Source organism: Melospiza melodia, chromosome 4 (genome assembly GCF_035770615.1).
Source record: "Melospiza melodia melodia isolate bMelMel2 chromosome 4, bMelMel2.pri, whole genome shotgun sequence".
In the NCBI taxonomy this organism is placed as follows: Eukaryota; Metazoa; Chordata; class Aves; order Passeriformes; family Passerellidae; genus Melospiza; species Melospiza melodia.
The window spans coordinates 61,208,512-61,234,461 of record NC_086197.1 but is presented as its reverse complement, the minus strand read 5'-3'; the positions used below and the strand labels follow the sequence as shown (position 1 = coordinate 61,234,461).

The window sequence follows — 25,950 nt, the reverse complement described above, 5'->3', positions numbered from 1 at the left end:
TCTATCAAGATACCTTTTGCAGGCCAAAGTTTTATGAAGGTTTTTATTGTCTTTCAAAGACAAAAATGTACCATAGAGACTATAAACCTTGCATTTATACAAATTTTTTATTCATAATTAGTGAATTTGAAGTCATTTTTGCAGACAATAAAAAGATAGAAAATTACACTGATTGAGGAATAAATGTAGTTTCATGGTTTTCAATTAAGCAAGGGTTTGATAAGTCTAGCATAAACTTCTGCTCATTAGTTTATGGCATATCAAAGCTTTTCTTGCTTTACTGCCTCTCTCTTACTCCCTCTCACTCTCAACACCACCCTATCTTATTACAGTCCAGGATATCATCTTGAGGGCTATGACAGGATATGGGAGCTAAAAACGAGGCTTTCTGCCAAATAAGAGATTTGCATCCTGCTAAATGTTCAAGTTCTAATGGTTTAAGATGGTTTCTATTAGCTAGCAGTGAAGAAGACTGTGAAGGAGGAAGACCAAAAAGTATTAAGGCATTATAAGATTAAAGGTGAACTTCAGGAGCAGAATTTAGGACTTTTAAAAATTATTTGGAGAAAAAAGGCCAAAGAAGAAAAATAGATCTGCAGGTCTAGGTAGGCACTTACTTTTATGAAGGATTCAAGAAATTTAAATATGTCTATTTATATATACAAATATATATAGTTGCTTTGCGCATAAAGCCTATCAACATCTACAGCAACATTGTATTTAATATTGATTTTAATTTATTTAATTATAAAATTTTATTTTATAGCGATTTTTTTTTCACTAGAAGCATGAAAAATTTAATACTTGTATAACAAACCGAGTTTTAAATCTTCTCTCAACTTAGACCCAAGTTAAAAAAGGCTTATGGGCACCTCATTTTATCTTTAGCTACAAATACAAGGGTCAGATCCACAGCCTTTCCCACTAACATTTTGCCTTCTCCCCATTTAAAATCCCCAGACTACATCAGCATCATTCTCTCTCAAGCAGCTTCTTGAGCCAAGAGATTTGACTCTTGGGAATACTAGTATATTTGTGATGGTGTCCATGGCTATAATTTCAGCCACCTTAAAAAGCAAAGCTATGGCATATCACCAACCCTCTGTATTTGACATCTTCTAAAAGGAAAACCACATGAGCATTCATGACAGGTCAAGGTGCATGGTCTGTGATCTAAATGTTTTTTTTTGTTGTCTCTTATTTTTTTGCGATGCGTTTAATTTGCTTGTATATATGCAAATGCACACTTCAGTCATCGATGAACAAGTTGTAGTGTCTGTTTATAGCAAAAAGTATATTTATCTATCAAGTACTCTCTTATTTTTTTTTTTAATGCTCAAAAAGCCTCCGTTCTGATGTTTGCTTGTCACAGACACATTTTATGAAAAATCCTTTCCTTAGGATTTTTTCTTATGAGAAGCTGAGAGGCCTCAGGAACAAAATGTAAACAATGATTATCTGCTGCTGTGGAATGAAACAGGTTCATCTGTGATTGGTCTCGTGTGGTTGTTTCTAATTAATGGCCAATCACAGTCAGCTGGCTCGGACTCTGTCCAAGACACAAGCCTTTGTTATTCATTCTTTCCTTTTCTATTCTTAGCTAGCCTTCTGATGAAATCCTTTCTTCTATTCTTTTAGTGTAGTTTTAATATAATATTTATCATAAAATAATAAAGAAAGCCTTCTGAAACATGGAGTCAGATCCTCGTCTCTTCCCTCATCCTAAGACCCCTGCAAACACCATCACATTTGCTGAAAACCATTTTGGGATTTTTTGAAATTTCATCATCTAGTTAGGCTTTCTCTTTTCAGTATAACATAGTAACTTAAATATTATGTTAATAATAATACATATATAATATAATAATAAAATATTTAATACTTCAGTATAACTTAAAAAAACCTTCCTGAACAGGATATATGTATCTGAGGGGAACAAAGGTTCTCTAAATCTGTAGGGTAACAGTTTTGACCTCTTTGGCATATGCAATGCTAACCTTCTTCTGGTTCTTATTCTGCCAGGCCTCTCTTAGTGTATGTGAATCATTAGACAGTAGGCAGCGGGGTTAGAAGTATACAAATATATATATTTATTTAGGGAGCTGAATGTCAAACAGTTCCCTGCTCTTAATAGCTGATGATTTTACAAGTCAGACACTTTCCTTGTGCTGTCACTCTGGTTTGGGTTTCACACGAGATCGTCTTGGCACTTGCAGTCTTGGCAGGCAGGCTGTGTGCTCTCCTCTTCCTCTTCTGCTGATGTGCCTTCAGCCTACTGATCTGTGGAAGGGAAAGCAGCCATCAGAGGGAAATCCTCATCTTCAGTGCTGCAGTCACTAACTTCTCCAGACATCTCCACCGCCGCTTGTCTTTCTTCTCTGTACTCGCGGTGGCCCATGAAGTACTGGTTGGTGTTGTGGGGCGTGCACATCCCTGGCAGCCGGTATCCTGCCAGGTTCATGGGCCGCAGGCGCGCTCTTGCCTCTCGCTGAATTGCTGCTGGCAGATGTGAGGTTGTGATCCAGCAGCCCTTCTTTGCGTTCCAGAGCAGCTCGCTCTTTTCATCACTGCCGCTCTGCTCACCTGCCTGGTCTTGCTGGAGGGGCTCAGTGCATTGTAGTGGTTGCTGCTTCCAATTCCTGCTGCACTTGGGACCCTGCCACTGTGCCTTCCCAGGCTGCTTCTGCTGCAGTCCATGCACAGGATCATTGTGCTGGCCACCATGTCTCTCACAGCCATTTGAGGACGATGCACAGGGGTTCTGCTCCATGAGGTCCTTCTCTCTTTTCTGTTGCCCTCGCTGACCGTCTCCGTTAACGTGCCTTCTCAGCCTGTGCTTCCATGCCTGCTGTTGCCTCCTGCCCCTGCCAGCCCTGTTGCTATACAGGAGCACAATGAGCATGTCTTTTGCCTGTACTTGGTGGCCCTGCCTTGGTCTCTTGTCCCTGTCCTGACCTTGCTGTGCCTTCTAGCACTGCCCAACAGTGACAGTAGCCAGCAGCAAGGCACGGCTGGGGGAGCGGTACGGGGGTTGGCTTTCGCTCCAGCTGCGGCCTAGCACGGCAGCCATGGCCCCATGGGGGGTGCTTACCTGGCAGGCCACGGAGGGAGCCTGTCCATGCTGTCATCCTGCCCTGCAGAGGCTCTTTGTGTGGGCACTCTGTGACAGACTGCCATGCCACCCTGTCTGGAGGAGCCAGAGGTGCTTGGCGGTGACATGGAGCTGGTGCCAAGGGCACAGTCCATCAGTCAGTAGGGGCCACTCCCATGTAGGCCCTACAGGCCTAGGCCAGGCCTCGCTGGAACAAATCCAATCTCTGGCCCTGATAACATTACCAGCCCTGATACCATCACCAGCCCTGCTCTGTGATTCCCTCCAAGCACCTCGTGGGACTGAGGGAAAGGGGTCCTGGGCACCTGGTGAAGAAGGGTGTGGAGGGACTAAGTAGCTGTCAGGAGTTGTCACAGAAAGTCAGCACCTTCAAAAAGCCTTTCTCACCCTCCTGACTCAAAACCCTGTATCCAGCACTTATGTCAGCTGTTGAATGAATTCCTACTTTTTCAGAGTGGAAGGTGGAAAGATAGATACCAGGCTTATCTCAAATTAATTTTCTATACAAAGCATATTGGCATAACACCAGGTACTCTTTGTAGCATCCTTCTTGTTGGCTTTTTGTGATACAGAATAAAACCTAATAAATCATAGAAGTACTGAATGGTTGGCCTGGAAGGAATCTTAAATATCATCTAGTTCCAACCTCCCTGCCATTGGCAGATATATCTCCCACCAGACCTGGCTTCTCAAAAACCCCAGCCAGGCCTTGAACACTGCCAGGGATAGGACTAAATAAAATTAAAACTTTTTTTTTTTTTTAGTGTGTTTGTTATGGTTAGAAAAAAGCTGTATAGATGACAGCTATGTTGAAGAAAAGAGTGTCCTCCTTCTCACCACACAAAGATAAGGATGGGGTTTTTGGGGCTGTGTTTGTCTTTGGAAGTTTGCACAATTTGTGTTGCTGGGAGTAGGTGGGTATTTATTATTTTAGGCTCCCTGTCCTTCCACTGATACTGTCAGACCAGGCTTATTGTTTCATAGTAAGTGATGCATTTATACTATTTAGACCAGAAACTGTGTTTGTCATTTGTTGAGAGATATCATCAAGCACTCTGAATTTTTGTACTTAATATTAGAGAGATTATCTGTATAGTATCACACCCTGCAACATAAATTCTTTGGATGTCATTTATAGTCTACTAATTTAAATACAAAAAATATATAATTCAAAAAATTATAAAATAATAATTTGCAATATGCTATGAATATTGCAATATGCTAAGAATATTTTCCTCTTCTTTTTTTTTCCATATTCTAGGTTGATTTAAAAACCACAAACAAAATACCAAAGCCAACCAAACTGCCCCCTCAGCAAAAACAAAAGCAAAAATATTTCACAAAATCTTCCTTTGTTTTTTATCATCAAAGAGTTCCATTCCTTCTGCTTTCGTTCAACATGAAAGGGAAAAAAACGTGCATAGGGTCAAGTTCACCAAACAAGTAAAAACAAGTCTCATCTACCCTTAGTATCAGGCTTTGGTGTGATTTCCAGTGTCGCTATTCATCAACACACGATGGCAGTAGCAGTCCATGAAATGATTAGCTGATGCTGTACATGAATGAAACTAAATCTGCCTAAGGCCTTTTTTTTCTAGAGATAGCTATAGTCTTTGCTTATGAATATTGACAGTTCTGAGGCCAGCTCCACTGAGAAATAAAAAAAAAAAAAAGAAAAAGAAAAAAAGAGGAAGGTTCACAGTCTTTTCTTGATCAAGGCAACCCTAGATATTATCCCAGGTACAGTTTTTGATCCCAAACTCCATGTAAGAAGTGGCAGATTAGTGCTTTCATTAACCACAATTACTTTCTGGAAAGCTTACTGGCTTATAATGTTAATTATAGCAGGTTCTACAGTCATTCTTTATCTCCTGGTCATTTTGGGGATCTCCTCAAATCAAAGATTTCTCTAGCAGCCCATTTAGCTAATAAGACTCCCTTATCTGTGATCAATTTTGACTGAGCTATCAAAGGTGCTTACTGGAGAGCCATATTGACTAAGCATATACAACTTTTTTGGAACTACATTGCCACTTTGGTTTCATTCTATCAAGAGAAAGTCTTTTAAACATGTGGCTTAATCCTCACAGTTATGAGTTTGATTTAATGCCGTTACATGCCTCCCTGTTGAACCCTGATAGCTTCAGCGTTTCTGCGGAACATGTCTTCATGTATTTACTTTCAGGTGAGCTATTCACTGGAAAATAGACATTTAACATCAACTCCCTGTGACTTAAAGTAATTACATGGTTGAGATTCTCGTGGGTCTCCCAGGCTGAGTCTGTGGCTGAAGGAGTATTTGTACTGGTCAGTGGATTGTGCTGCTGAGGTAAGCCTGTATGTTTCCCAGCTCCAGAAGCCAGCAGCAGAAATAGCTGCGGCACTCCAAGAAGCCTAAGTTAACAGGATTTACCAACAATCTCAAAAGCATTACAAAGATAAATTATTGCTGCAAAAATATAGATAGATTATGGAAGGGTAAACTGAAGGAAAGATTCTGTTTTCTGAAGAAAACATGTTTTTTGGAATATTGCTAATACTTTTCCAAAATAAAGGGATCTTTAATGAAAGAAGTAGAAAATTAGATGTGTCTCTGAGAGAATAATATTTAATTAAAATAAAACCCAGTAAATAATCAATTGTGTACACAATTTTATTTTTGTTTACCATATAATAGTTAGACTTTAATATGTAAAAAGTATTTAAATTTAGAATTCATACATGGGATCTGAACAATTCAGCAAAAAATTTTGTATTTGCATTGTTTTTGTAGTAAAGTATTTTTCTTGATATTACTAAATAACTTGCAGTTGGGTAGATAATGGATTTTTCTTTTAGCATTTCATAATCTTCTCAGCATCTCAGTAATAAATTCCAATATTAACAGAAATTTTTCTCAAATAAATGATGTTTGTAAAAATTCATCTAGGTTGATGTAGCTTAGATGAGGTTACCAACTGGCAAGCGGGGTAGACACATGTAAGCATAAGGTGTTTTGCTCAGGTTGATGGGATTGCCATCCAGCCTGATGTCTTCAAGAGCCCTACGCACATAAGTAAAATCTCTCCTTTTGCAGAAAGTATCTTCATGCATCTCTTGAATGTTGTTGTTCTAAAAGAAAACAAGCAAACAGCAAAGAAACTATCAGAATATTTACCTGAAAGTAATTTTTTATTCTGAAACACCATTTATGGATGTGTTTTCAGTGTGTAGAGAGATACTTGCTTGAACTCAAGGGCCCAGATTGCGGCAGCAAGTCATCAACAGAGAAATCTCCCAAGCAGGGGAAAATTTCTTGGCCAGTGCAAAACTTCAGAACTAAGTAACTCAAACCTTGTAGCAGAGACATGCTTTGAAGGAGGAGCCTGGTAGAATTATAGAGTATTTTCATTTCCAGATTATAGTGAAGAGCCATATTAAGACAAATTTGATCCACGATAGGCCAGTCCAAAAATCACAGAAACATAATTATCATCCTGACATCTTAATATGCCTTAACCTGCAAAGGTACAACTCTGTAATTTGACCTGTGACAATTTCTTTCCCCCCACCCCTCTCACATTAGTTTAATTCACACCTGTATATGTACTGGCAAAATTGAATGCATTTGGTTTTATTCCTTTGATTTAAATTGCTCGTACATGCCTTATATTCACTGAGCTTCCATTCTTGAAGCGAACCATTCTCAACCATGAATTGCTGGAATGCAGCATTGTCAGGAAACTGGGACTAAAAAGCTCATTACCTAAAAGGAGGACTGAAAATTGTTCTCTTCTCCATTCCTTTGCTAGTGAAAAATTGGTGTGGGCAAAGTCCTGCTCACTAAGTTTTTTCTGTAGCACATAGCACTGAATATTTAATTTACAGGCACAAACTGGTGAAAAGGAAGTCAGCTAGCAGGCAGAGAGTTTTGATAAATTTACTTACTGAAAGATCGAGGTTAAATGATGTGAGGCACATGACATTGCTTACTGAAAGATTTTTTCTGTATGATGGAATTAGTAAAAACGTCTGATAAACAAAACTGTAAATTGATACAAGATGAGATAAAGGGAAAGAAGCAAAGCTGGAAACGGTTAAAAGGAAGTATTCAGAAAGAAACTCTTAGGTCATAGTAACTCTAGAATTTGATTTTTGAAAAATATTTTATTAAAAATTCTGAAAATTAAGGCTTAGCAGAGCTAAATTTTACTTCTCTAAAAGACTTGCAATCACTAGTTAATTTTATGTTTCCCATAGCTTGTTTAGTCAAGTAAGAACACTTTTTGATAAAAAGAAGAAACACTACAAGACAAATATTTGCCCTTCTGAGTTGTGCATGTGCTTTGAGCATGATATAAAGAGCCATTTCTTTTGTAGCCTACCTGAAGATGAAGAGCTTGGAGGCTTTCAGGGAGCGGCAAGGGAATGTGATCCAAGTTATTGTCAGTGATATAAAGATGCTGCAGTGCATCCAGATTCTAGAGGAATATGGAAGAAAACGGAGGAAATGAGAGATATATTTGAAAATCTCTGCCAAGTAAGTTTGAAATCTATCACTGCAATGAACACCACCAGATAGCAGAACATTTTGTTTCAGCATGATATGGTGAAAAGACAGAAATTCAAAGACAGTAATGGACTCTGATTTGCATAGGCTGAGAATGTTGCTGATAAGGGATAGGTGTTCAGATTAAAATGAAGGGGAAAATGTTTTTCAAAAATCTACAGAATTATTAAAGATATAATTTTAATGATGATGTTGTTACCTTTCTTTTGTGACAAGACTACTCAATTTTGCAGAAGTGTATTGTTTTGAAGCAAATTATAATTGTATAAGAAATGCTGGAGTTAAAAATACATTTCTCATTCTTTTCAAAAGGTAAAAATTCTTTTCCTTGTTGGAGGAATGAGCGCTGAGAAATCTGGCAGACACCATAGAGGTTGCTCACAGTGGTCTTTGAAAGGCCTCAGGGATCAGGGGAAGTGCCTGAGGACTGGAGGTAAGCCTGTGTCACCCCTATCTACCCCTAAAAAGAGCAAGGTGGATCTAGGGAGCAACCATTCAGTCAGCTTCACCTCCATCCCTAGAAAGGTTATGGAGTGCCTCATTCCAGAATCCATCTTGATCCCCAGGGATGATAAGAAGGTAATCAGGAGTAGCCAGCATGGATTCACTAAAGGTAAATCATGCTTGACCAACCTGATTGCTTTCTAAAATGAAACTACCAGAATGGATCAGGGGAAAACACTGAATATTTTCTATCTGACTTCAGCAAGGCTTTCAACACTTTGTCTCCTACTATACTCTTAGCAAACTCAGGAAGTGTGGACTGGAAGAGTAGAGAGTGAGGTGGATTGAGAACTGAGTGAATGGCAGATCCCAGAAGGACATAATAATCAATGGCACAGTCCAGTGGGAGGTCTGCCACTAATGCTGTCCCTCAAGGTTCAGTGCTGGGCCCAGTATTGTTTAACGTGTTAATCAATGACTTGGATGGAGGGACAGATGCCTCCTCAGCAAGTTCACTGATGACACAAAGCTGGGAGCAGTGGCTGATACCTCAGAAGGATGTTCAGCTCTCCAGAAGGACCCGAATAGGCTGGAGACAGGATGAGAAGAACCATCTGAAATTCAGCAAAGGCAAATGCAGTGTCCTGCACCTGGTAAATAATAACCAGCAGTACAGACTGGGGGGCGATCTGCTGGAAAGCAGCTCTGCAGAGAAGGACCTGGGGGTCCTGGTGGACCACAAGCTGTCCATGAGCCACCAGTGCCCTTATGGCCAAGAAGGCCAATGGAGACCTGGGGTACATTAGGAAGAGCCTTCCAGCAGAGCAAGGGAGGTGATCCTGCCCCTCTGCTCAGCCCTGGTGAGGGACATCTGGGGTGCTGTGTCCACTTCTGGGCTCCTCAGGACAAGAAAGAAACACGGAGCTCCTTGAGCGGGTCCATTTGAGGGCTATAAAGATGATTGGAAGACTAGAGCATCTCTCTTATGAAGAATAGGCTGCACTTCACTCTCCACATCCTCTGGAGAGAGGAAGAAAATATTTTCCCATCACACCCAAACTTACTTTAAATGCCTCATTTGGTATCCCTCTGCGACCAAGCCTGTTCTTACTAACATCAATGAACGTTAAGGTAGATGGTAACTCAGGCAGTTGCCTTATCCTATTGTCACGGAGCACCAGCTCCTGAAGTTGGGGCAATCTTCGGAAGGCATCTTTGTGGATGTCTGATATGAAGTTTGCAGTCAAATCAATCCTCTTCAAATGGTCTGGCAGAGAAAGAGGATACAACAGATTTATAAGAATGTATTTCCTGAAATTTAAAGAAAACCTGCCCATATCATTCTTTATACATCTTTCAGTGAAAGACTTCAAAATTTAAAGATTTCTGTGTGTTTTGGGAACCTTATAAAAATTTCAATAATGCTTCTATCCATACTTAAGTTTGCAAAGTCATTTCTGCTGATCTTCTTGATTCTGTTATAGCGTGAGTAAAAATAGGTGGTTTTCTTAGGCAATGGTGGAACGGCATGAAGCTCACGATCATCACAGTAGACTGTGGTCCCTAGGCATGTACACAAAAGGCAAGTGGGAAGACCTGTCAAGGAATTTAAAAGAAAACACTTTGTTAGAAAGGACATGAATAAAAGTCATACATAAATTATTACAATGAAATGCTCACGTAAGCACCTAATCATCAGTCTTTGTCTATGGTAAAGTTCGCTTCCTATTCTGCTTTGATTAGGCAATCATATAATTGCAACACTAAAGTGATTAAATTATTTTTAAAATTAATTTATTTTTCGCCCTGTGCCTAGAAGAGCAATTAACCTGTTCTAATAAATTGTTTCTCAGACTATAATAGACTATTTGGTGACAGTAACCAGCCGGAAGTTGATTTCCCCTTAAGCTAGCAGGTGTATACTTCTGTCTAGATGGAGGAATAATAGCTGATGAATGATCTTTTCTACCTAATCTGTCTCTCTGACACTCTCTTTCTCTCCTCCCCCTCCCTTTTTATGTTTCTTTCTACCTCTCTCTCTCCCCCCCTTACATTTGCTAATATATAAAATTCGTCCTATTGACTGTGGCATATGGTCTCATTTACACCTTTATTCAGGCAGAGGCATCCCTCTAACAGTTTTAATAACTGGATTGTAACACTTGTGACACTGACTTTTTGATACATCTTTTTTCAGTATATTATGAGTATACATTATGAGTATAAATCAGCATATCTGTTTATCAACTTTTAATCCCATAGAAATACTTTTCTGTTTCATGTTTTCCTCCTCCTTGTAGCAGATGGGGTGGTTTGCTCTTGTTATTTATAGAATAGTAGGATAATGCAGGAATATGAAAATGTTTTCCTTGCAGATTAGTTTCTTCTCCAGGTCAGATGTGGCTACATGAGAGATGCTCCTTCTTAATCTGCCCCAATTACCTGTAGATTATTGAGGTGTCTTTTAAGGCAAGATTAAAGAATCAATAGGCAGAGTACTCTTTTATTTTTGTGTAATAATCGCTACTTGGACATCCAGGAATACAATTTCCCTAGAGATAAGGATCTTTTCATGCTTTCCCTAGCTTTCTCCACAGGACAGATTAAATTGGCTGCAGAGAGTAGGTCTGATACAGGGAAAAAAATATTCACACCTTGGACTATTCTGGCAAATCTGGGCCTAAATGAATATTGAGTTAATGATGGCTGACATTTTTTCATAATATTGCAACATAGTACCATAGTATGGGTAAAGGGTTTCACCCTGTCCTATTTTTGATCTTGGAGGAGTGGTATTTTTCACCTATGTCTGGTGGACACTGGATAAAAAACAGAGGTAGGGGAAGAATACAAAAAGATATCAAGAAAAAATGAGTTTGGCTTAATGTTACTGAGCCTTGTAGTCTTTTATTCAGCACCAGGTCAATAGCAGCAACATCTGACAGGAAAATATGCTGCTAAAATAAAGACAAAAGAGAAATATGATTTGATACATTACTGTGTTGAGCATTTCTTTAGTTGATGCACTACTTGATTTGCATTCAGTACTCAAAAATGTTGACAGACACAGAATTCATCATATAGAATTTTTAGAATATTTACAGGATATAATGTAAAATCTTCTAATCTTCAAATTTGAAAAAAGAAAATATGGGCCTTTTTTTTTCTAGACTCTCCCTGGAAGTTCTCATTTCATTTTTGTTTGTTTTGACAGTGTATATTTTTGCCTGGTCGAGCTCACTTGTAGTATGTACCAAAATAAGACTATGAATTATTAACTTCACTGAATACACAATTTTGGAAGCAGGAACTTTGGGTTTTATATTTGGGGTTGTTTTTTTTATAAATTTCATTTTTCTTCTATGTAACGCAGCTGTAGTGTTGGGTATAGTAGAAAGTAGGATTTTCCTGTTACTGTATGTTGATCACCATAAAACACAAAGATCCCTCACAGAAATTGATAACTCTAGTAGACTTTACCTACTATAACTTAGAGGAACTTCTGACGAATGCCAAAAATTAGCAGTGCAAAATTTGTGTGGGAGAGGGACAGATTGCGTTTTGCAATTTTAATTCCCCTGCAAGATTTATAAAGTTCTTATTTCACTATTGATAGTCAGAAGAACTGAAAAATGTCTCCACTAAAAAGTTCTAAGTAGCTCCCTTTCCTTAAGTTTTTCAGTTTATAACTTTCATGGTCAAAAATTCTTCAACAATTTAATTGTACTTTGTATTAACACATTTATAAAAAACATGCAGCAAATCACCATAAATAAAGACAGTTGATAATGATATTGAAATTTAAGACAGAATGACAAGTACTGGTAGCATTTCCAACCATCAGCAAATTTTCAAGTTGTAAATGTTCTGGAACAAGAGGCACAGTTGTTTTCATAGTGAAGTAGCATGGAGACCTTTTAGAGACTAGGCACCTATCTGACTTTGGAGGAGGATTCAAGATAGATTCTTTCTTCAGTAAGAGACATACAGAAACTATGTACTTCATTTTCAGTAAAAAAGAAAATAAAATGGGCTTGCTCAAAATCAACACTATACACAAAAACATTTCTCTTTCCTGCTAACCGTCTTGAGTCTGGGGTCCAAGAACCCCTGACCCCTGCGCTGAAGACCCATCAATTAATTTTGGTGTAGATGCTTCATCCTCAGTTTCTTCTGTCAATGGTGCAGAAGAATAACTCTCTTGAATTGCAGACAGTAGTTTTGTCCCAATATCTGTCTAGGAAAAATTAAAAGGAATTGTTACTATTTACTTCCCTTGGAAGCTGTTGGTCTTGCAGTTATTCATATTCTTCCACTAGAGGTCACAAATTTTCTGAGATTTAGTGCTGGAGCTGCATTTTATCCGGAGCTATAATGAATTCTGATAATTTATAAACAATTCATGAAAATCCAACATATTTGTTCACTTTTTGTCTGTGTTTTGGGTTTTTTACTGTATGCACACATGCATATACTTAATTACTAAGAATATATACTAGAAAAATTATTTTTCCATATTTATTTAAAGATAAATTAGATTTGTGATAAAAATTGATAAACTGTATGTAAAAAATGAAAATTTGCTATGAAATATCAAAAAGATGCGATTCATTTGCCATAAAATTGTAAATTGTACCATCATAAATCGAAATCCAATACAGGTGTGCAGGCTCTGCTTAGAACACTAACATGATTTTAAAATATTACTTAATAATTCTGAACATGATTTAAAAATATTACTAAATAATTCTGAACTTCAACTTCACATAACTTTCTAATATGTTAAAGACTCTGGTTAACTTCATGAATTAGTAGTTTGTATTCTGCAGTATGAAAAAATTGATATGTGGGATAAAACCTTGGTTTTAAAACACTTATAAAGTTTGGAAGATCCTTGCATAGAACTAGAAAACCTCTTATTTTGTCCTTCAATCAACATAACTAATCAAAGCATTTAATTCTGTCATTTTAACTCTACTTCTAAAAATGCATTCTGTTGATTTTCTTATATGACAATTCAGGATAAAAATTAAGATATAGCAATTTTCTTGTTTCACATCACCTCTCATAAAAAGAGTATTGCAGACTTGTCAGGCTTGTTGCAGAGGGGGTCTATGTTATCAAAGAGGGAGAGTTGTTTTCTGTAATCACCCAGACAGCTGTGTTATCTTTGCAAGTTACCTTCCCAGTGTATCTTCATTTCCCCATGTGTAATAATATTGTTCAGCTGAGGCAGAGCCCCCTTTGAAAGTGCACTCTATTCTTTAAATCTAAAACAATTAATTAGTATATTATAGCGTTTTGCACATCAGAGGTGCTGTTAAAAATGTAGGTAATTGTGGAGACCCTGGGGGGCATCCCCTAGTTTAGGGGTTCAGAAGAATCTTCCCCAAAAAAGCTGTTAATACCCCATTGGCTCCTACCCCTGTTTCTATGTCCCTGAGCCACTCCCTCCCTACTCCCTGATTTGCCCTCATCTTCGTACTGCCAGAGACCAGGTTCACCCCCTGCCCCTGGGATAGAGAGAAACCTGGACCCTCCCTGTGTGTGCCTGGGACCTGAACATCTTACCAGGTGGCTGAATAAAGCATCTGTGGATACCATGCAAAGACCCTTTTTGCTTCCTTGCCCTGGACTTTATTAGCAGTAATTCAGGCTGCAATAGGTAATGCATTTAACCCTGCAGGTGCTGCACCCCTGTGCTGCATTTAGCACTCCTTATCTTTTTCTAAGACACAGCCAAATACAGAAATTTTGTTACAGTATCATTATTCCAACTGCAAAGGCACCAAAGCCCAAAATTCTGCTTCAGTTTTCATCCACTGCAGCTTTCTAGCACAACACCACCACAAAGCCACTGAGTCCCGAGTCTTTAACCTGGCCAAGCATCTCCTTTTTTGACACCATCCCACAGCTACTGCTTTCTTTGCTGTCTTCATGAAGAACCAGTTGTAAAAATCCATCACAGTAGTGTTCATAAATTATAATTGTAAAACACAGGTCAAAACTAATTGACTGGCCAAATAGTTAGAATTTTTAAAATTTGGTTTTGTATGTAGACTATAGAAGTTAAAGGAACTAAAACACCTAACATCTGGATTCCAAGCACAGGCAAATCTTTGCTGTATTTGATCCCTATTTGAATCTCTTTCTAAGTGTATATATATTTAATGTGTAACCAGCAGCTCAGGGGATGTGATTCTGCCCTTCTACTCTGTACTTGTGGGACCCCACCTGCCGTACTGGATCCAGCACTGGAGTCTCCAGCACAAGGAGGACATGGGCTTGTGTGGAGCAAGTCCAGAGGAGGGCCAAGAAGATGAAGACAGACTGAGAGAGTTGAGGTTGTCCAGCCCAGAGAAAAGTAGCTTTTCAGTGCCTAAAGGGGACCTACAAGAAAGCTGGAGAGAGACCTTTTAGAAGGACATGTAGTGATAGGACAAGGGGGAATGGCTTGAAGCTGAAACTTTTATATATTATTAAATTCTTTACTGTGAGGGTGGTGAGGCACTGGAAATGGTTGCTCAGAGGAGTTATGGAGTCCCTTGCTCAAAGCAAGGTTGGATGGGGCTTTGAGCAACACGGGCTAGTTCAAAGTGTCCCTGTCCATGGCAGGGGGGTTGGAAGTTGAAGATCTTGGCCCCTTCCAACACAAACAATTCTATGATTCTATGAACTGTGAAAATTTCATTAAAAAAAAAACAAACCTTTACATCTCATAATAGACTGTCTTGCAGCATAGATATATATAATTACAGGCAGTATTAAGCAATATGATCCTGGATTGCCTTACAACATCTAAATAACTACCTAAAATCTATATTTTTGGACATAAATAATTTCATTTGGGTTATATAATGGCAATAGGTTCAAATATTTTACATCAATTAGTTTCACTGAAGACAGAGAACATGAAAGCAATAAAAAACCAGTAAGCACTCTGAACCACACAGGCTCAGATTTTGACTAAGAATATTTTAGGTTTTCTATATATTCTTTTTTGTATTCTACTAAGCCACAGATGCTATTACTAATTAGAGTTTATGGATAAAAATGCCCCAAACAGTTGCAAATTTCACAAAATGCAAGGTAATCAAATGATCAAGATGACCTTCAGCTGAACTGAGTAACTTGAGTTGATGTAAGTAAGAGTAAGGATGTACCTTGTCCTTCTGTGCAGACAAATACACAATGTTACCATCTGCAGCACTGACAGTAGACAGCTTAACCAGGAATGGACTTGGGGACAAATCAAAAGAAGATTTTGGGAACAAAGGAAATGGGACAGATGTTCTCTGAATGGAGGAAGCCTAGAGGGAGAGATACATTCCAGACTTTTATTGACCCAGGTTAGTGCTGCACTAAAGTTCTTGCACACGCTGTCTGCTTCTTCAGCAGATTTGTGGAAATCAGATAAGAATCCCTCTTCTGAACTTCGGAATTAAATCCAGAGATTTAAGATCTGTAAATGTCTTTATATACAACTTTTCTTCTACTGAAAGTAATATTCTGTAGAAGAGTATTTTCAAGATAGACTTTTTAAATAGGCTTCAGACCAAAGATAATTTTCCTTTCACTCGTTATGGGGTTTGGGTCATCTACACTGACTGCCACCTCTCTGCATATTTGGGACATGCTTTATGGAACTTATTATCTTGGGATTTGTTATTTACTTTATGCTTTCTGAGGGTTCTTAGTTGATTAATCACTGCAGCTGTTGGGCAGCAAAGTGGAGGTGTTAACCTCTAGTACTTCCATGTCTACACTATTATCTCTTTCTTACTATAGGATGTTACCTAGATTTGAAGATACACAGTTGAAAGTCTCCCAGCAGTTTCCCTGCAAATGCACTATGTCTGGGGTTTAGGGAAACTGCTCCTAATAGTTAGCTTTATCTGTCCAGTGTTCTGCAGTTGTGAGTGTCATAAGAAAATAAAAATTATTGATGTTAACTTAATGATGTTGCAATTTTTATACTTGCAACAGAGTAGGAGTTCATTGATATATGTGTTTTACATACCAGACCCAGAGCATGAGCAGCATTTTCTTGCTGTACATAACTTGGACTTGAACCAGTGACCTAAAGGTAAAAGTCTGTTTCCCATTATTGGTCATATGATCCATGCAGCTTTGTATCTTTTACAAGTTTGATAAATCATGCGAGATTTTAACAAGACAAAGATGTTTCTTGGACTGTATGCTGTACAGAATAATCCCTCATTTTCCAGATGTTTGTTTATTTTTGGCAACTGGACTTAATTAAAAAAAATTGAAACATAAATGATTATATATCACTTAATGTCGTTATTTTCCATAGGGTTTTTTGGAGGGAGGTGGGAGCCTGTAGTTAGGCAGGGAGTGGACTTGTATTTCATCTGGTACTTTAAGAAATATTCTTTGTGAAAAATCACAAAGCAGGAAGAACATTGTAGAGAAATACAATAAAGTGTGTTTCTCCTTGTCAATATCTACAAGCTTCAAATAATAATCTGCCTTCCAAGACAGTTTTTATGCACGGCATAAGAAAAAACTGAAGGGGCATCACATCACTTATCATTAGCCATCTATGTGGTTAATAGTTACCCTACTCTGTCTTTGGCATCAATCAAAAGATTTAGAGAATATCAGTGCAGATTAGTCCCAGAGCATGGCAAATGACAGTGATACCTTTCCTAAGATTGCATGGAGTACCTACTTTTTTCACTATCCTATATTTATCCAGTGTGACTCCAATTTCCAATGAAAGATCTTAGTGAGCCTGGCCAATTCAGAGGCCCATTCAGACCAGGAAGTTACAAAAGTCAGGAATGCAGAAATCAGAACATATCAGTAAGTGATAAAATGCAATTGGTAAAATCCAACCTGCTACTTGCCATCCATAGGCTGGGCATTTAGTTATATTAGCATCACTTCAAAGTCAGTGTGAATGACATAAAACTTCTGAAAAGCAGCTCCAGACATTGGCTACAGAAATTCCTTTTAGGGTGGGCTCTTTAGATGTCTATATCTCACCACTGACAGTAAAAAGGTGAGACAAACAAAAGGCTAGGAGAGGCTCAGGAGTTTATTTTATGTGTCTTTTTTATGTGTCTATTTTATGTCTACATATTTTAGGATCAAAGCTGATGTATTACATGTGATAAGTTTAAATCCACAGAAGAATTCTGAAATGTGTTGTGTTTCAGTGTTTCTTTTACTGCAAAATATAGATTTAATACACAAATAAAAATGCAAAACTTAAAAATAGGCATTTTAACCTTGAAGGGACAGTTGTTCCACACACTGACCCATCAAAAGGAACTGGTTTCTCCCATAGCTGTTTTGAAACTACCAAAGGCTTACAAGAAAATGTCTAATTATGGTAGAAGTTATTCATAGAATCACAGAATGGTTTGGGTTGGATGGACCATCAAAATCATCTATTTCCAACCCCCTTGCCGCAGGCAGGGAGGTTTGCTTTCCCATCCAAAAGTGACCTAAACTTGTTCTTGAAATTTGCATTGAAAGACTTCTTTTCTCCTATTGTTCTAAAAAAGAAATGGAATTGTTAGTCACTGCAGACAAGTGAATAACAAGATCGGTAGTTGAAACCTTTCTGAAAAACTAGAAAAATTCCAATTTGGGGATAAAGCTTCAAATAAGTTCGATTTTCTGATCAGCTATATGGCCATCTGACTTGTACATTACTTGTACCAATTAATAGGGTTTTTTTTTTAAATTTACATGGTATTCTGAAAAGTCATTGTATATCCACTTTGGAGTCTCCTATTTAATCAGATACCAACCACAAAGACAGGAGCAGCAGTGTAAGCCTCTGTCAACCCTGCAGAATGGCAAGAGTGAGTTCTTGCTCAAGCATGGCTCCTCTTCACGAGTGTTATGCCAACAGGAGAGATGGTTTGTGTGTATGCACACAGACATGAGCAAATGTGTGTGTGGAACTCAAGTTCTGAACTATGTGCAGGCACCAAAATGCCCTATTATTAGTTGATTCAAATTCAACAAGCTATCAAGTAATGCTAATCAGAATGCATCAAATATTAGACTTTCACTGCATTTCTTTCTGAATATTTTGTGGATCATATTTTACAGCTCACATATTTTGTGTAAACAGACTCAGACCAACCTGTATTTAACTGTTTTACTTTTCTGCTCCTTCAGTGCTAGGCAAACCATTCTTAAGTGCTCCTTTGCTTTTCAGCCTCACTGATAGCCTCTCTTAGCAATGAAAATATTTTTCTGATGCTCCTGTATTTTTGCTTCTTATTTTTCTTAGTTTTTCCTACCTAAAGAAAAATTGACTGGTTATATTTAATAGATGCTGTAATAAAATAATAATAATGCATTTTATTAGGCATTAGTAGCTGATATACATAAGAATCTCTCTCCACAATTTGTTTCTCTCACACATTTTCCAAACAAAGTTTTAGTTTCAAAGAGGGAAAAAGTAAGAAGCTCACACAATAATTCCTTTGAGAGTCTGGTTGATTCTATTCATTTTAAAGGAGGAAATCTCGCTTTGTATATGCTTTCAGAGCAGTTAGGAGAGATAGTTTTGACTGCGGCCTCTGGACTCTATCATTATATAAATATTAATTCAAAATACTAATGAACTGTAAAGAAAAGGGGAGATACATCAGCTCATGTTTATACTGTTACTGTCTGTTTCAGAAGATAAATCCAACACAAAGCTTGTACACTTCCAGTGACATTTCTTTGCTGTAGCTTTCTCCTTGAGGACCTTGGAATTCTTTCCTTGATAATAGGCTTTTCTTTTACTCAGCCTTTTTTTAGCCGTTATCTGTGAAAAAGTTGATACTACTATCTTAATGTCTCTATGCACATTTTATTTCTGAGTGATATATTACTTTAAGGTTTTCCAGTATTAATTTCCATTTGGATGCAAAGCATTAGCTAGGTCTTCTGTGTCTCACTAACCTGGGATCTTGGAAACCATAGATTTTATAATCTGTAATGTCACCTAACACATGACAATCCATAGCTTTGATTGAGGATTCAATACAATACTCGCAAGTAATTCACAGGTACAACTACTTTCCCCATGCAAATATTTGCATTTAAAAAAGTATTCCATGTATACATTACTAACTTTTCCCAGCCTTAAGATTATTCCAGAATCTATGACAAAAATAGACTTCAAGTGAAGAACATCAAGGCCCATTATCTAGAAATGTTTTCAGAAAAATGTTTCCAATCCAATGAAGTGTGTGTGTATATACACAAATACACTCTACACAAGAAACCATACTTCCAGAGTATGAGAATTAGCAAAGTCATGAACTTGGGCTCAGTCACCTTACTTAACTGTATTAAGATTATAAATTCTCATACTAAGCCTGAAACACATGTCCAGGGTTCATCAAAAGTTATTTGAGGAAGATAGGTGTATGGGGTGGAATGAACTTTCCCCATGGCATTCCTCAGTGCTGTGCTTTGTGTTTCTGGCTGAAAGGTGTTGATAATGCACCAGTGCTCAGTGACTGATGAGCAGGGCTGGCACAGCACCAAGGCTGTCTCTCCAGCATTCCTCTCTCACCAGTAGGGCAGGGGTGGTCAAGGTCTCAGGAGGGGACGGAAACAGGACAGCTGATCCAAGCTGAGCAAAGCAATATTCAATATGGTATCTGGTCAGCAATAAGAGCTGAGAGAAAGGAAGCAGTGAGGGTAGGGGGTGGGCTTTATTTTTCAGGTGTTTGTCATCAGGAGCACCTGCTACACTTACTCAAGTCCTACTTCCTGGAAGTGTTTGGCCGTCACCTGCTGACGGGAAGTAGAGGATAAATCTTTTGTTTCCCTTTGCTTCTGCATGCAAACTACATTTTTCTTCATTAAACTGCATATATGTCAACTCCCAAGTTTTTAACCTTACTTTCTTTCCCTGTCTGTCTGAGAAGGGAGAGTGAGAAAGCATTTTGATGGTCACCTTGGTAGCCAGCTAAGATCAACCCACCTCAACAGATATCCAAAGAGAATGATTCATACTTGTCTTGGAGCATGGTATTGGGATGCCAAGCCTAATTTTTAAGAGAGAATGAGTGGAAAGAATCTCTTTCTAATTTTCTTCAGGTCTTTCCACACTTTGGTGATTACACATTGAATGTGTGATTACAGTACCTAATGGTCTGGAAAAGGACATGTTGACACAGGTGCTTTAGCTTAACTCCTTGAGGTGCACAGGTTAATTTTTACTTCAATTCACATTGAAATTATCAGGAGTAGCATCTGAATGCATCTGAGGTACTAGAATTTGTCAGTTTCCTGGATCTTCTGCTAATCAGTTGGATACACAACCTAATTCACATTGAAATTATCAGGAGTAGCATCTGAATGCATCTGAGGTACTAGAATTTGTCAGTTTCCTGGATCTTCTGCTAATCAGTTGGATACACAACCTTACTAAAGTTTGCAATTTTGCCAATGAGTCTAAAAATGGATTAAACAGAATGGCTTCTATCTGCACATAACTGAATTTTCAAATCTTAAATTGAAGACAGCAACAACAGAAAATGCTATTTGAGTTTCTTCTCCGCTGCTTCAATAGCCTGAATATATGATTCAGAACTCTAAATGGAAATTCAAGTCTTAAAGAGTTACTGCACACAGGCTAGATCTGTTGAAGGCCTGCTGGTTGTCTGGGTCTATGTGGTATTGCTCATCATGCAAACTATGCATAATAAAAACTAACCTGTGACCTTGAATAAATATTTTACACATAGATCCACTTGTGTTGTTCACATCATTATGATAACAAGATTTTAAGCGGTAAAGTCATAACAACAATCAAGAAATCAAACATATTCTGCTTAAAACTTGGGTGACATCAGTAATATCAGTGATTAAAATATAACTTGCAAGACTGACATGCCCTATCAAATAGGACACTGACATGTCTATAAAATTTGCTTGATTTCTACAGCACTGACCACTCATATCTCCTGGGATATGGGGAACTATGAATGCTTAGGATTCTCTTGGGTGGTACATGGTTTTGGGAATGTAAGCAAAAAAAAAAAAAAATTGGCTAAACATCTATGAAATAAAGGCTCTCACAGTGAGGTTCATCCATATGTAAAACAAAACTCTGTTCAACTGCTGTGTTGGATGAACTTTACTGGATGAATTTTAAAAAGGCTGTCTGAAGAGTTCAGTAATGGAAGATAATCCTGCTCTGGAAGAGAAGCTTACCGGTTTACCCTGACTCTGCCTATTCCATGCCTTTTAAAAAAAAAACAATCCATCTTGGGATCTCATATCTTTTCATGTTGGGTGCAACATCAGTCATCCTGAATTTCCTTTTGGCTGGAAAAGAACAGCAAAGCCTTGCTTTATCCTTCACTCAGAAACTTGGAAAGGGCCACCCTATGTTTTGGTGCTATAGGACCTTGCAGAGAGAGCACAGCACAGGAGAATCCCACCTACCATTAAATGCATTACTAAGAAATCTGTTGTTTGAATGAGAAAAACTCAGTGATGAGGCACATTCAAAATAACTTCTCCCATTTCTGGGAAGGAAGTAATTTCTGTAGGAATGATAAAGGTTTCATTTCTAAGAGCAAAGAGAGTCAGAAAGTGTGGTTTATTAATCAATGTGAAAGACAGCACAGTGACTTTATCAGGAAAGTGAGCTCAAACAAAATCAAGTAGAGCACAAGAGTGGCACAAGGGAAACAGGCCAAAGGCAAGGTAAATTCCTTGCAGCAATGTTATTCTCAATTCCTCTTAGATTGAAAATTTATTTCCTAAAAATTATAAGGTTCTGATTTTAGTGCTAACTTTATCTCTTCAGTTCTCCTGTTTTGGAATGTAGTTATTCTTAAATTGTCTCTGTCTTTTGATTTCAAAGCTTTTTTCCAATTTCTATTTCACATTGGTAAAAGAAGAGCTCCTGTCCCTCCTGCTGTAATCATGAATCTTTCAAAGGATTGTATTTTCATGAATTAGGCATATTGTTATGTGAATAAGCACTAAAACATTATGTATAAAAATAAAAATACCATGCTATTTAAATGTTATTTTTTTTACTTCACTTCTATCACACACAATCCTGAATCACAGAGTGCTTATATTACCTTCAGGGAAGTTGTGCCAATGTTTAATCAGCAGGGTGAGAAAAAAAAAAATTAACGTAGCCTTTTAGTAATTGTAAAGAAATAGAGGATTGTAGAAGAGGAAGGAAACTTTTAAGTCAAGAAGTGGAGTCCCTTGCTTCTACAGGCGACATATCTTACCATCTCATACTGTATCAGAATTTCAACAGGTTTTTTTCAGTAATTTATTTTACTTTCCTGCGTTCAAATTCAAATTCTTTCCCTTTCTTTTTTCTTCCTTCTGCCACTTTCCTAGCAGCAAGAGAAAACATTAGCATTTATAGCCTGACACACTTGTAGTGAACATAAACCTAAGGAAACAGCATTTTACAAGCTCATTTAATGGGAAATGCTGGAAATCCTGTCTCAACTGCCTCCATGCATCACCCAGACAGTTAAATTACAATGATGATCTCTAACAGAATTTGTGGAATTGCATGGAGACCTGAGGAAAGCATGATACCTTTCACCTACTCTTAAAGATTACCACAAAAAAATCCCAGAACAATTAGAATATATTTTGGCTGTGTTTGTAGGTTAGGGAAGAAGTGAATAGAAACCACATGAGTATATTTGTCAGATAAGTATTTTCATGGCAAAGAAAAACTGATCAGTAACTACTGCATTTCTGCACTTTGAAAAGACAGAATAAATTAAGTTATAATTACCTCTACTTGGTCAGACTGCTTGTTTTCATCATAGGCAAATGGATGAGGCAGCTCTCCAAGTGGTATGTCATAGAACTCAGAATCATAAATTATGGTATCACTGATAGGGGCAGCTACAACAGACTCAAAGATAAAAAATCCCAGAAAAACATTTACAAAGGTCTGCATTTTGTTTTCTTTTCTGAAAGAGAAGAAATTGGACAGATGATAGGTACTCTGATGTTGAGTACCATGTCACAAATACAGTACTTATATATAAACCCCACAATATTACTGATGAATAATTAACATTTATTTATGGTGACTCAGTAGTTTAATCTGGTTTTCTTCATGAAGAGTCTCTAGCTGAGAATCCTTCATACTGGTCTGGCCATATTCTTATTCATATAATTTAGAAAAGACTTATGGAATTTTATTGGTGTAAAAATAAACATCTGAATGATATTTTTACCCTTTCATCTAACTTCACCTATTTTCATTGCAATTAGATATGAACTTTTGAGAAACTAGAGAAAAGGTGAATTATTGTATTACTTGTCTCTATCACAATAAATAATCTTTTGGAATGTATAACAATGTAATATTATATCTCCCTTCATAAAAAACACTAAACAGAATCAAACAAACAAAACCACTAACCTGTTAGAAAAGACTCATGGATGGGTCATTTCTGGATAAGCATAATCAAAACACTTTTCACCTGTTAGTTGTTTTGTCAGAACATAATTTTACTTGGTGTGGCACATCTGGACCATACTTTTGCAAAGGTCTTGGGAGCAAAATAAAAAATAATATGTTGCCCCAAGGACAGTAACACCAGTACTCTGAATTCCTTTGTTATTCAATCAAAACCATTTTTGAAATAGTGAGAAATTGTGATGTGGTGTATTCACCTGTTCTTCTTGGAAAATAAAATTGTAAAACTGAATTATCACCTATTTAAAGTTCTATAAAATTGAATTATCACCTATTTAAAGTTCCAGAATTCAATAAAATGGTAGAAAATTCATGCTAGGCTAGAGAAGTAATGTTTATGCATTCCCTTTTCCTTGTAAATGATGCATTCACTATTATCATATAAGATGCCTGATACAAGGCTCTATTCAGCGTTCTTTACTTACATCTTTGTTTATCTACAGCTCACATTAATTTCACCGAAAGCACAGTGATAATGAGCAATGCATAAGTCTAATAAACTGTATTCCTTATGCGATGCCGTGATACGCAGTCTCAAATATTTAATTTCAAAATTGTAGCTACTTCGAATAAAGTACAAGAACTACATGAGATGTCTTTTTTTAATGTATGTACTGGGCAACAAGCTGAATTTTAGCTTCATGAAAAGAGGTCTTTATAAAGTTAGTTTAGGCATGAGGATATGAAATTCCTCTGGGGATGGTCAGTAACACAAGGCGTTCATTTTTCTCTCATTTTCTTTATTCGGAAAGCTGCTGCTGGAAGAAGCCTGAGTCACTGGGTCTTCTCTTTGAGAAAGCTTAGATTAATTTTACCTTTCAGTATTAGCTTCCAATATTACTAAAGGTATTCTGTTTTATCAAAAAAAATTAAAGTAAAATAAAATAAAAATGCAATCAATCTCTTAAATAAGTGAGTATGCTAGAATTAGCGGGTTTTTTTGGTCTTTGTTTTCTGCTGCTTATTTTTGGCAGAATTGGTTTTGGTCTTGCTTTTCTTTTTTATGTCATTTATCTCAGATGATTCAGCTATAGAGGGTGTTATCTATCAACCCAAAATGTAATACTAACATATACGGTGTAATTTTTCCTCTGAATAAACAATTCTTAAATAAAAAATTGTTCGCTATGCATAATTGTTTGCATACCACAACTCCTAAAAACAAAAGATTTTTAAAGAGTATAAGGCTTGATAAGTATTAAATTTTGCATATATACAAACCCAGCAAATATCTGTGGGAAAAAAAAGTTTACCTATGGCTATAGTATCTGCACTAATTTGCAGGGTTTGCATGTCTCTATTTCCCTTTCATGTAATATATTGGAATGCACTGTAGAAATATTGGCATCTGCAGTAGCTGTAAGATCAAATATTTTGATGAAGATTATGTACACCTCTCACAGGAAGGAACTAAGACATATCCAGGGAAAAATAAATAGTCTCCACAATCTGCGAGCTTTGAATCAGTATTAAGCATGATAAAATAAAACAAATACTAGTATTTCCAGCGATAAAAATTCAACTAAGAGAGAAGTGCCAAAACTTACCTTTAGCTTCTACTGTCTCAAATAGGATGGAGCTACTCAGAATGCAGAGCCAGTGCTATTAGACCCTGACCAATGGCAGTGGCATTCTGCAGCTGTGGGAGGTAGTACAGCTTCTACCCTCAGCTGAAGACCTCAGCCCAGGGAATTTTTCAGACTTCAAACACCTTTAATATATGATTTTGCTGAACTGAATTTTTGGAAGGTCAAACAAAGATTTGTTGTAAGGAAATGGCATTTATTTCACATGCCAGTTTTTTTACCCCTTCCCCTCAAATTTCTTGGTGCTCCTACCAATATAGCAATAAGCTGTGTTCTGGAAACAACTTCTTTTGTATTACCTGATAACCTACAAATACAAATTTGTCCAAAATCAAGTCTTCAGCAAATTGAGTTATATATTAATATTTTCTCTATATGTAACATCTCTATTTTGTGGCTTATTACATGTGATAGTGTTTAACAAATTTCCATCTACTGCAGGTATTTTCTGGTATGTATTCAGAGGTACTTTCCCCCCACCTCCTTTACTTTTCTGTAAGTACTTATGGAGCAATGCTCATAAAATATACTACTTCAAGTGTTTTCCTTCCAAGAGGAAATGCCACTTTCTTAATTGATATAAATCCCTATCATAGGCTGCACATAATGGGCATATACTCCAGTATAATGTGCTCTCTTACACCAGGAAAAATGTTTTACTATATTAGCATGTCAAGCTGTGTCTTTTCTTAATTGATTGTGCTTTCTCTATTATCAGTTCCTACTTAATTCTTTACTTTTGTATTATCAATATTTGTACAACATCCACCTATTCCTCTGAATATTT

General features: G+C 37.3%; 1 protein-coding gene across 1 annotated transcript; it reads right to left on the bottom strand.

The window, feature by feature from the left end:
- Positions 1-5,751: 5,751 nt before the first annotated feature.
- Positions 5,752-25,253, bottom strand: EPYC (epiphycan). Its single transcript, XM_063155915.1, has 7 exons — positions 25,125-25,253; positions 22,882-23,062; positions 12,189-12,342; positions 9,543-9,701; positions 9,170-9,372; positions 7,477-7,572; positions 5,752-6,223 (listed from the first exon to the last, which is right to left on the bottom strand). Exons 2-7 carry the CDS (start codon positions 23,047-23,049, stop codon positions 6,053-6,055), a joined length of 951 nt encoding a protein of 316 aa, XP_063011985.1. The 5' UTR covers positions 23,050-23,062; positions 25,125-25,253; the 3' UTR covers positions 5,752-6,052.
- Positions 25,254-25,950: the final 697 nt, after the last annotated feature.

Coding starts and splice junctions, on each gene's coding strand:
- EPYC (XM_063155915.1), bottom strand. CDS start 23,049: ATGCAGACCTTTGTAAATGTTTTTCTGGGATTTTTTATCTTTGAGTCT. Junction 12,343..22,881: donor AGCAGTCTGACCAAGTAGAG/GTAATTATAACT, acceptor AATTTTTCCTAG/ACAGATATTGGGACAAAACT. Junction 9,373..9,542: donor AAATGACTTTGCAAACTTAA/GTATGGATAGAA, acceptor TTTCTCTGCCAG/ACCATTTGAAGAGGATTGAT.